The sequence below is a fragment of the Mobula birostris genome, chromosome 18, assembly GCF_030028105.1.
Source record: "Mobula birostris isolate sMobBir1 chromosome 18, sMobBir1.hap1, whole genome shotgun sequence".
NCBI classification, from domain to species: Eukaryota; Metazoa; Chordata; class Chondrichthyes; order Myliobatiformes; family Myliobatidae; genus Mobula; species Mobula birostris.
The window spans coordinates 50,936,098-50,948,846 of record NC_092387.1 but is presented as its reverse complement, the minus strand read 5'-3'; the positions used below and the strand labels follow the sequence as shown (position 1 = coordinate 50,948,846).

At 39.6% G+C, this 12,749-nt stretch overlaps 1 protein-coding gene across 6 annotated transcripts in view; it reads left to right on the top strand.

Annotated features, from left to right (window-relative positions):
- The window catches only part of p4ha1b (prolyl 4-hydroxylase, alpha polypeptide I b), a 98,995-nt gene that overhangs the window by 54,677 nt on the left and 31,569 nt on the right, over positions 1-12,749 (top strand). For 5 of the 6 annotated variants that reach the window (XM_072282660.1, XM_072282659.1, XM_072282663.1 and 2 more), the window contains 4 exons: positions 520-759; positions 858-1,060; positions 2,949-3,125; positions 4,753-4,823. In XM_072282660.1, the coding sequence (XP_072138761.1) occupies positions 520-759; positions 858-1,060; positions 2,949-3,125; positions 4,753-4,823 (691 nt within the window). Of the gene's footprint in view, positions 1-519; positions 760-857; positions 1,061-2,948; positions 3,126-4,752; positions 4,824-5,214; positions 5,286-12,749 lie in introns of all 6 variants that reach the window. The other variant, XM_072282664.1, reaches the window with a different exon arrangement.

Genomic DNA, 12,749 nt, shown 5'->3' with positions numbered 1-12,749 from the left:
AGAAGCTGTTCCTGAATTGTTCAGTGTGTGCCTTCAAGCTTCTGTAGCCCCTTCCTCATGGTAGCAGTGAGAACAAGGAATGTTTTGAGCTGAGACCCTTCATCGCAGATTTCAAAGTACATTTGTTATCAAAGAATGTAGAGACTATACAACCTTGAGATTAAGGTCTCAGTCCAAAAATTCGACTCTTAATACCTCTCCATAGATGCTCCTTGAGCTGCTGAGTTCCTCCAGCATTTTGTATGTATTACACTTTTTTTAAGTGTTGGGTTTTACTTGGCATCTTAAGGTGTTGAGATTCAGAAAAGAATCTGAATGACGTGGGGGGCTAAAGGGACTTTGAATGGCACTCCACAGGAGAATGTGCCAGAAAGGTTAGTGATTAATGAAAGGACGACTATGTCATGGAGAGATTTAAACTTAAGTATTTAAAATTTGATTTGGAGAACAGATTGCAAATGCTGTTCAATGTAATTCCCAGATTCAAAGGCATGATTCTGTTGACATTTTTCCCTCCAGGTGTGAAGCATAAAACATCTCTGTCAGTGGAGGACTGCTTTGAGCTGGGGAAAGTAGCCTACTCAGATGCAGATTACTACCACACTGAACTATGGATGGAACAGGCATTAAGGCAGTTGGATGCTGGTGAGGTATCCACCATTGACAAAATCACCGTACTAGACTACCTGAGCTATTCAGTGTATCAGCAGGGCGACCTGGACAAGGCATTGGAGCTCACAAGAAGGATGTTGAAACTGGGTAAGGATGTGCAGAGGACATTCTTCTGTTTTTAAGTTGAAATGTGAATACAAGAAAAGATACCCATTAAATCTGTAAACTGACCTTGGATGTTGTAGATCCAGAGCACCAGCGAGCAAATGGAAACCTGAAATATTTCGAATATATGATAGCTGACCAGAAAAAAAAGTTGGGTGAATCCCAGGAGTCGAAAGGATCCAAAGCAGGGAGTATCTCGGAGACCAAGAAAGGGCGTCCAGCGGATTACCTGCCAGAGAGACGGAAATATGAAATGCTGTGCCGAGGAGAAGGTATCAAATTGGTAGGTAAAGTATTTGACGAAGGAGGAATTTTCGATGCTCAGGATACATAACTTGCCTTTTACTTCTAAAGTCACATTTTAGAAAATGAATGAGATAAGGAAATAGATCCAAGAAATCCATTGCTATCACCTGATTTCAAACCTCACTACGTATATTTAAATACATCAGCAAGACTAGCAGTTCTGCCATTCATGAAAACGAAATGGCTCACAGCAGTTCTCAAAGAAAATCGTGAGTTTGTGTGGTGATTTGGCTAATATTTGTTCCTTGGCCAGCATCACCACCAGAACAAATGATCTATTTATCTAATTGTTGTTTGAGAATGTTTACTCTCTGCATGTTAGCTGCCATGTGACTGCATTTCAAGGGTTACTTCATTTGATGTCAAGTGCCTGAGACTTTTGGTCTTACCAAGCTTGTGAAAATCTGTTATTTACTATTTTTAAAGTGCAACATATAATGGTAGAACTTTGAAAGTTTCCAAGTGAGAAAGGGGAAAAACTGACCATGTTTTTCCATTGCCGGTTTTGCTTTTTCATTGTATTGCTTTTCTAATTCGATAGGCTGCTGTCAAAGTGACAAGGAATTAATAGCAAAGCTGCTTATGCCAATAGTCTATGGGAGTGGGGTGGGGGAATGAGATCTTAATAAAGGAAACAAAATGGAATTCTGTATCTAACTAAGGTAACTTTGGTCAGTGAATTGACTTCATGCTAAATGTTATTACTGATTTTAGAATTATGAAATCAAGCACACAAAACACAGTTGTTCGGCTTGTGGTATCTGTTAGTTACACACAAACTTCCTCTTTTGCTTACCCTCAGAATTGGGTTTATTATCACTTCATACGTAGTGAAATTTGTGGTTTACTGACTGCAGTACAGTGCACTACATAAAATACTAAGTTATATAAAGAAATATTTATATTCCTAAAATGATGAGTTTGTGTCTTCACTCTTTTGCCTTTCAACTACAACCAGATCTGCTTGTCACCCCCTTTTTAGAATCTCTATTAAAGAAAAATCCCCTCATTTCCCTTCTATGCTGTAGTCAGTTGTCATTAATTTGTGTTTTTTTTTTAATTGTTGATTCTCTGGCTCATAGAAAGTTGTTGCTAGGTTGCTGTTTCCTTTGCAAGTTCTAAATCCAGTATTTTCCTACCCAAGATAACTGTGGCTTCCAGTTTGTTAGTAACACCTGCATTCTATATAACAATATTTCAATTTGTTTATTAGCAATTATTAAACTAATGTAGTCTCCATAAAAACTTATTACTTCCTTGCTTTAGAGCAGTCAATTTGCCCCTCTCGACAAAGGCACTCTGAATGGCATTGATTGTTCATTTGTTCATAGATTTGCATGCAAATTATTTCTATATACTGCAAAGCATATTAGTCATGCTATCTTTCATTAATCACTTCATCATTGTCTTTTTACAGCAGGCTGCTGGCATAATCTCTCAGTTTCTGCCTGTTAATTGGTCTCATTTCGAATTGTTTTCAAAATTGCTTAATGTCATTTCTACTACACAAGCGTAAAGGAAAATGATGTAATTGTTACTCCAGATGCGATGCAGCACAAAACAACACAATAAGATAAAGAGCACAATAATAAAAAAACACAATAAATACAAATACATTAGATAGCTTGTATATATAGATTGTATGTCCATAAAGTGACACTAGGTACAGGAGTGCCTGTATGTAAAGTGACTCTGACAGGAAATGATAAAGTAAAGGTTGGGGTGTGGAGGGGTGGGTTAGTGGGTGGAGGTGTTAATCAGCCTTACAGCCTGGGGAAAGTAACTGCTTTTGAATCTAGTGGTCCTAGCATGGATCATATGTGATTTAGTTCTATATAAGTACCCATTTTTATATTCCTGTGCAGACTCCACGAAGGCAGAGAAAACTCTTTTGCCGTTACACAGATGCAGGCAGGAATCCAGCATACATTCTGAAACCAGTGAAACAGCAGGATGAGTGGGACAAACCGCGAATTGTCCGTTACATTGATATCATATCTGATGAGGAAATTGAACGAGTGAAAGAGCTAGCAAAGCCAAGGGTAAGGTGTCGCATCATCCAAGGTATTCGCGTGCCTTATTGTTCTAACTCTGTTACAGATATTTTGTGTTACTTCTTTCATTTGGAGCCATGCACTTGTTTGAAATGGTTAAATTGAGTGCTTGGCACATTTCAGAGAAAATCTGAGATTGTAACATTAGCTTGCTTGCAGACTGTCATGCATATACGTACAATGCATAAAAGTAACTTTAGATCAAGACCTGGATACAGATCAGTGGGCTGCCTCCTTGCTCAGCATTGTATTATAAGTGGGACCACCTATAATAAGGAGAATGTACTTTTGCTTTTCAGAAGATATTTTAGATATTGTTAGTGCTTAACCGCAACAGACAATTGAAACATTTTTTTCAGCTCATCTAAAATTTATCCCACTAATGTTCGACAAGTGTGGACAGGGTAAATGCAAGCAGGCTTTTTCCACTGAGGTTGGGTGAGACTAGAACTAGAGTCATGGGTTAAGGGTGAGAGATGAAATGTTTAAGGGGAAAATGAGGGGGAACCTCTTCACTCAGATGGTGGTGAGAATGTGGAATGAGCTGCCAGCAAAAGTGGTGGATGCAGATATGATCTCAACACTTAAGGGAAGTTTGGATAGGTACATGGATAAGAGGGGTATGGAGGGCTACGGTCCAGGTGCAGGTCAATGGGACTAGACAGGATATTAGTTTGGCATGGACTAGATGGGCCAAAGGGCCTGTTTCTGTGCTGTACTGTTCTATGATTGTACTAAATGTCAGACATTAACCTTTGGTATTGAATTTTTGAGTGAGGTGCTTTGGGTACATGTGACATAATACAGAGGTAATGTGTTTGAAACCTGTGAAACTGATGGAATAATGTGGGAGTATCTTTTAACCAGAAGGATTGCAGTGGTTTAAGAAGGTGACTCACTATATCATCCTCGGGAGTAATTAAAGATGGCATTAAATGCAGGCCTCAACAGCCAGATCCTGAAAAATATGTAAACAGTATTTTTTTAAAAAATTGATCTATAACAGCCATTGATGGAAAACAGATTTTCTAACTTCCCATTAGTATCCATGCAGTTAAAATGTTTCCTAATGAACTTGCTGATTTAGTGACAATAAATGCTTAACTAGGTATGATTATATATCATGTCAGGAGCAATTAAGTACTGAATTAAAATTGTGAAATTGAATTCTTGCAACTAAAAGGAATAAAAATAATCTTGAAGTTACCTAATGGTAAGAAGAAATTTTAATGTGTTCTATGTCACCTTTGTTTGCATTGCCTTCACCCCCATTTAAAATAGCACTTGTTGTGTTGTTGGGAAATAATTAACTTCTGTGATAAACTAATAGTAAAACTGTAAAATTCATCCTTTTGTTACTAATGTTTGGAAACTGATCTGAAATTGTTAACCATGCTTCTTATGGGCTTTCTATGAATTTTAACTTTAGTAAGGTAAGATATTGTTACTGCTAACAGCACTCAAGCCAAAGACTGTGGGGAGAGGACCCAAGAATGACCATTCCAGGGTGAAGGGCTTAGTTTTTCTCCCCCCACTGGAAGGATTCTGATTGGTCCTGGTTTACATCCAGTCAAGCTGGTAATAATCTGTTTTTTCTGATTGGTTGGCTTCACAGCTGAGACGAGCCACCATTTCTAACCCAATAACTGGAGTGCTGGAGACAGCTCATTACAGAATAAGCAAAAGGTAAGCAAGAGCTGTGGCGCTCCTCTTCACAACAAAGCTGCTGCATCTTGTTCAGACCAGCATGTTTGGAAATCGGCATCCAATGACATGAAACAGGTAAAAAGATGACGACTGAGAGCAAGGCCGGATTGTCAACACGTCAATCAAATGCTGTCAGAGCCTGTGGGTTCTAGTGAATGCAAGCAGCTTAAACAGGTCATTCATCCCTCCTGGCCTCATCTTGATGTGGAACCTGTCCAAATTTTAAACAATGAATTGGAATGCAGCCCCAAGCACAGTTCTTGCCCTTCTTCAATGTCCCACATCTTGACCAATCGGAAGCTTCCAGAGTTCCACTAATGAGTGGTGATCTGGCTATTCCAGGATTAAATCTGCCCTTTCTCTTTCTTAGCTGAAGCGTGCCACAGTGCATGACCCTCTGACTGGCCAGTTGACAGTTGCAACTTACAGAGTCTCTAAAAGGTAAGGGTAAGTTACGAGGTACTCTGGAACAGTGCAGCGACAAAGGGAAAGGTCACTGCTACCTACGCTGAAGGTGTGGGCAGCTTCATTACCCTGCTGTTTATGATGGGTTTTTATTTTGACCAACCCCTCAGTGCTTTCTATTGAGATTTTGTACTAGCGTTTACTAAATGATGAAAGACTCAATTATCCAGTGCCTGAAATCCCCAAACAGTAAAACCCGTGCAGCACATTAGCATTGGGATTTTAGATGAGAATAGACATTAAATGCTCACATCTGATGAGGTGTCAATCAATATGAGGAAGCAAAGATTGTTATACATTGCGTCAAGCTTCTAAATTTAAATAAACCCAGAGAATATCTTTCCGAACAAATATTTACAAATTTTTGTTCAGGGTGTCACTTGTGAGATGACGATGAAGATACGTATAAACTGTGTCTCTATAAGTCACGCATTTCTGAGCACTCTTTGTATCATCTGTTGCAGCTTGGCTTACTCTCTAACATATGATATTTTCCAATGTCAGTACCTGATTTAGGTTCATGGTGCTTATTGTAGCTGAATGTTAATATCAGTATGAGGTTAACAAGACTTCTTGCTGTAATATTGCCCCCTAGAATGTGCATCTCAAGCTCAACATTGTTGGTTCTTGGCAGGGTGTAGTGAGGGACCAAGATACGTATTTTTTCTAAGGCAGTGTTTTTCACTGTTTAGGTTTATTAATGACAGTGTATTTACAATTAGTTATATGTATTACTTTGGTCACTAATATTGTAGTAGAGACTTCGTAAAGTTACTTGCTGGGGTTGAATGCTTCAGGGAAAGATCATTAGTGTGTTTTGAGAATGAAACTTCAGTGACATTCAGTCTAAGTAACTTGCACAAGGTCTGCTCAACATGAATTTAAGTATAGTAGAGAAGACAAATTTATCTACAACTCTCCAGATCACATGTGGAAAGTTTTGTGCCATTCTGGTTTTAAACAAAATACTGAAGGACCGAGGAGAGTGCAAGAATGTTAATACAATTGAGAGTATAAAACTATCAAGAGAGATTAAGCAAGGAGTGGATTGCAGCACTTCCCTACAAAATGCAATCCTCTGTTTCAACACAAGTGCAAATTACACAGAATGAAAGAGAGAGGTAGCTTCAAGATTGTTCATTGTCATTCATTGGTATACAAGGGTAAAGGAGAATGAGTGATTGTTACTCTGGATCCATAAATACATAAGATTAGCTTTTATACATAGACTGAAATGTACTTATTTTGTATGTATATACAAAATATATGTACTGTACGTAGCTTTGTATGTCCCTTTCTTTTATCCCCAAACACTTCAAGAATGCAGTAGCCTCTTATCACATAGTAACTTCCCTGAAATGGTAATATAATTGTAACTACATAATCAATTTTGATATTGGCTGAGAGTGAAATATTGGCCAGGGCAAGTCTATGTGACTATCCTACTGTAACTCAAATCATCACATGATGAATTCTAAGTCCATCAGAGAGGGCAGATGGACCCTCTATTTGACAATAGATCTGAAAGACAGCACCCCTTCAGCACTGAAATGGATTGTCAACTTGGATCTTTGTGCTTAAGTCGCTATACTGTGGTTGTTACCCAGAGCCTTCTGACAAGTGTGAGTTCTATCCATTGAGAAATTGGAACATGAAGATCCCAAAACAGTCATCAAGTCAGTGCCAACCATCAAATATCCATTTACACTACTGGTACTCTAATCCCATTTGATCCTCCCAGTAACTCCCCCATAGATTCTGCCATTCAACTTAGCACCAGGGACAGTTTACAATGGTTAAGCTACCTACCAACCCACCAACCCACACATCTTTAGGAGGAAATCAGAGCACTCAGATGTATCTATGCAGTCACAGGGAGAACTCTGCACAAACTGGACTTCAGGATTGAACCCATTGTTGATGCAGCTATGTAGCAGCTTCATGACTGTTCCGAAAGGATCTGAAAATCATCAGGTTTCTACAGGACTCAAGATTTTATTTTGTTACTTTTTTCTCTATATATTTGATATTTTTTCATATTTGTTTGTTAGCCGGTAATGCTTATTGTGGCAATTCTTCAGGTTTTCTTTGGTTGGATGTCATAGACTTTTGGGAGTGATTACAGGTTGGCTGTGGGAATTTGTCACTTTCATTAGGCAGTCATGTGCATGAATTTGAAAACTACTACTTTGAAATGGAGCAGAAATAAAGAATAAATTTGAGATGATTTCCTATTCTTACATCCCTCCCCACCTTCACATTTCCCTCTTGTACTCCAGACCCCTAATCTTATCTTGGCAAGGGTTTTAAGACTTCTTTCTCCTTCATTTCCAGTCCTAATGAAGGATCAGGGCCGGACTGTTTATTCCTTTCCATAGGTAATGCCTAACCTGCTGAGTTGCTGTGTTTTGTATGTGTTACTCTGGATTTCCAGATGAGCTGTTTGTGGGAGCCTTGCGTTGTACATGTGGCAGTGGTGATCTACATTTCAGCAATAACTGTATTTCATTACATAGTGTGTTGCAGGTGATCTTATAAAGTTCAGGCCTGTTTCTTTTATTGGACTTTATAGAACTACAATTATAGTGGCTGACGTTCTTTCCTAACTCTCAGATCCTTTTGCCCCAAATGATTAACTTGACTGTCCGATCCCTGTAAATATCAAACAAAATGAGGAATGCAGCTGCTGGAAATTTAAAATAAAAACTACTGGAACTACTTGGCAGATCAGGTGATATCTGTGGAGCGAGAAATAAACTGAATAATTACCACTTTAAACTTGGACAAAATCCAGATTCCTTGTGCCCATCTGTTTTTCTGAGCTTCAGGAAAGTTTTTTTTTATTGTTAGAAATATGCAGAGAGCAAAATTGCTGACGTGCAGCAAAGCACATTTCACCATATTCTAGGACATACCTTGTGGGAAATAACTGGAGAAAAATGATGAACTGGAGATTTTTTTTAACTTGCCCATCTTCTATGGTTTTATCCATTGTTTATGAGTGCTAATTTGAATACTTTTAAGAATGTGTTTGGGTTTTCCCTGTGAAATGTAATTTGAACAGATTGTGATATTAATTAGATATGCTGACTACATAGAACAGTCCCTGTTCCAAGCCTTCCCTGGTAAAGCTCCCTTACTCATGGACGACTGAATTGGTGCTGCTTTATGCACCCATGCTGAACTTGTCATTTCATCAACTTTGCCTCCAACTTCAACCCTGCCCTTAAATTCACTTGGTCTATTTCTGACATTTCTCCACTTTCTCGATCACTCTGTCTCCATCCCTGGAGACAGACTGTCAACCAACATCAGAGATCTCCTCCTTCAAAGTAGGGGGTTTCCCTTCCTCTACTATTGATGTTGCCTCACCCACATCTCCATTTCCCAGACAGTCCCGGTTTACCTCATCTTACTGCTGCCTTAACAAGAATAGAGTTCCTCTTGTCTTCTTCTACCACCCCAGGAGCCTTTGCATCCAGCACATCATTTTCCACAACTTCTGCCATCTTCATTGGGATCCTATCGCCAAATATATCATTACCCCCCCCCCACCCCACTCTCCACTTTCTACAGAGATCACTCCCTCTGTGACTTCCTTGTCCATTTATTCCTCCCCACTAATCTCCCTCCTAGCAGGTATCCCTGAAAGCAACAGAAATGCTACACTTGCCTATTTACCTCCTCCCTCACTTCCATTCATGAGGCAATACTTCAGCAAATATATTGAGCTTGTCTACTGTATTCAGTGCTCCCAATGCAGCCCCTCTATTTTGATGAGACCCGATGTAAATTTGAGGACCACTTTATCAGGTGCTCCATCCGCAAAATGCTGAATGTCCCAGGGTCTGACCATTTTAATTCCTATTCCCATTCCAGCATGTTGGTCCATGGCCTCATCTTCTGCCATGATGAGGCCGCTCTCAGGGTGGAGGAGCAACACCTCGTATTCCGTCTCGGTAGCCTCCAACCAGGTGGCATAAACATGAAGTTCTCCTTGCAGTAATTTTTTTCCCTCCCCCTTCCCTCTTCTATTCTGGCCTCCCTCTTTTCCTCACCTGCCTATCAGCTTCCCCTTGGTGCCACTCCTTCTCTTTCTAATGGTGCACTCTCCTTTCCTATCAGATTCCTTCTTCAGCCCTTTCCCTTTTCCACCTATCACCTCCCAAATTATTACTTCATTCCCTCTCCCCCACATACCTGGCTTCACCTATCACCTTCTAGTTTGTACTCCTTTCCCTCCTCACACCTTCTTATTCTGGCTTCTTCCCCCTTCCTTTCCAGTCCTGATGAAGGGTCTTGGCCTGAAACATCAACTTGTTTATTCATTTTCATAGATGTTACTTGACCTACTGAGTTCCTCCAGCATTTTGTGTTTGTTGCAATGAATTACATACACAATTAGCATCTTCAGATTATCAATCTTAATTTTTAGTAATCTACAGTTTGGGCAAATACTTATTTTTGGTGATGTATTTTTAGGATTGTTTATTTGTGTTAAAGTTTTGGGAAATTCTGTCACTTGGAAGTGCGAACATCAAGGACTCTTGCCATGGCTAGCTACTCCCTGCATCCAATAGCTTAAATGAATGAATTTAATTTGGATTTGGTGGGATCTTGCACTCAGTGATACTCATGGTATACAACTGTATGTTTTGTTTAATAGTCTACAGAAATGTTTTTCGTTTTCAGACATCAGACTTTCCTCCTCCTTTGTTGGTTTGGAATTGACTCTAACCAATGACTAGCATTTCAAAGTACTGTTTGTGTTCAGAAAGCCATCACTCCTAGTCTGCATTTGAAATCCAGTGGCCAGTTGAAGAGTTGCACTTCTTGACATGACTGATTAAATAGGTGTTGTAGAGAGCTGTGGGAAGAGGGGAAGAGTGACAATGAACTGAACCCTGTTCCTTAGAATGATTCATAGATCCTGTTGTAAATAAACAATTAGAACCTGGTTCTGGCCCCTATACTGGCTAATAGAAGGCAGAGGACAAATCACAAAAATATTTAGTAAATTGACCAACATAATTAAGGTAGCTGGCTTACCCTGGTGTTGAGGAGAACTAAATATCACTGACCATCTTAAGGTTTTGGGAATTTTAGAGTTTTTTTTAAAGAGAGACTTTATTTGTAGATTCATCTAAATGTGATTTATGAAGGACATATAGATGCGCCAAATCATTTTTACAATCTCTTCAAGTATATCTGAAGTCTGACTTTAAAATATATCAACATTCCTTCAATGTTTCATTGTGGCTCCAGGAGGAATCTTTGTTTCATATACTGCTTAGTCAGTGAGCAACCCCTCTACTGTAGGTACCTCCCACCCTACAATGAAGCTTAAAGAAGGAAATTATGGAGTAATATACCTTGAAAACTTGCTCATGTCGGTCAATGTGCCTGTCTAAGCCAGTCTCATTTGCCATTCGCCCTTGAACCCTTTCCTATTCACATACCCATCCAAGGGTTTATGAACTGCTGTTACTGTACACACTTGCGTTATCATGTTACCTTCTTATGTGATCAGTTAAAGTGGCAGGAAGATAGTACAGATGCTCAATAGGTGATTGATTCTCAGGTTGGCAATTCCAAAGCAATCTTGGTAAAAACTGTTAACTGGAATTAACCATTTTAAAGCTGTATCTTCCCCGTCGTCAGCATTACTGGAGTTTATTTTGGAATTGCCTTCAGCCACGGGAAACTTGCAGTTGAATGTACTGTAATGGCCTTGCACCAACAGTAAAATTCACTCAGTAGTTCACTTTAACATAGAAGGTTATAGAATAACTATTTTATAGACTCTGCATTTGTTGAGTGTGTAAAGTGGCCAATATTGTAACTAATTATGAGGCAATAAAGTTACAAATTTGTCTCTAGTATTGTTGGAAGAAAGTGTAATGAGGTAGGTTTTGCTGTGTAATGAGGTGGAATGCACTGCCGAGGTGATGGCAGGGGATGGTATGTTAGGAAGTTTTTAGACACTTTTATGTAGGCATGTGGATGAAAGGAAAAAATGGAGGGCTGAGTGGGAGGGAAGCGTTGGAGTAGGTTACAGGGTCAGTATAACATCATGTGCTGAAGGGCCTGTACTGTGTTGTACTGTTCTATGGGGTCCATGTACATAATCTGAAAGAGCAGAAAACAAAAGCCACACAGCACATTCTACTCGATGGAAGATTGCACCTGGACTCCAAGGGCTTGTTATTTACTGTTGGCTGAGAGCAATGATTTACCTGCCTGTGTGTAAATGTGTTGTATCAGGACGGCAAATTCCATGATGTGGCATGCTACCTATGCTGTTTCATAGAGGAGAGGCCACCGCCTCTTGAGGTGGTGAAGTAATTTCAAAGAAAGTCACCTTGGGCTGTTTCCGCAAGATCAGGGAGAATAGCTCACATTCCACATATGTATTTAAGCATGTTTTTACAGTAGAGGTTTTAATGTTATTTATGGTGTAGTTTGAAACCGAATGAGTCACATTAGCCTTCCTCCTCTGAACGCTCCATTATTTAAACCCGTGAATGAAAGCAAATATTGCTGTTGAACTCTAACCCTTCTCGGGAAACAAGGTAGCCAGTCTTTAAGCAACCAAAACATTCCTTGGTTATATTCTCACCTTATGTGGCCAGCTCCCACCTATCATTTATTATATACTCAATGGCCACTTTATTAGGAACAGGAGATACTTAATAAAGTGGCCACTGAGTGTACATTCATGGTCTTCTGATGTAGCCCACCCACTTCAAAGTTCGATGTATTGTGGATGCTCTTCTGTACACCACTGTTGGAACATGTGGTTATCTGAGTTACTGTTGCCTTCCTCTCAGCTTGAACCAGTCTGGCTATTCTCCTCTAACTTCTTACTAACTTGGAGTTTTCACCCACTGAACTGCCACTCACTAGATGTGTTTTTTGTTTATTACTCCTTTCTCTGTAAACTCTAGAGCAGGGATTTCCAACCTTTTTTATGCCGTGGACCCCTATCATTAATCAAAGGGTCTATGGACCCCTAGTTGGAAACCCCTGCTGTAGAGACTGTTATGTGTGAAAATCCCAGGAGATCAGCAGCTTCTGAGATACTCAAACCACCCCGTCAGGCACCAACAATCATTCCACGGTTAAAGTCACTTAGATTGCATTTCTTCCTCATTCTGATGTTTGGTCTGAGCAACAACTGAATCTCTTGATCACGTTTGCTTGCTTTTATGCAGAGAAATGCTGCTACATGATTGGCTGATTAGATAGTTGCATTAACAAACATGGGTTTATCTAATAAAGTGGCCACTTAGTGTACTACACTTAAAATGAGCCTAAGACTTGGATGATCGCAGTGTTGTTCCCATAAATCATATTTACCTGAAAATGGTAAGTGCTGGTTTCATCCATTCATGAGGAACCCCATAAGTTGGTACAATGTACAGAGACCTAACTGTGCTG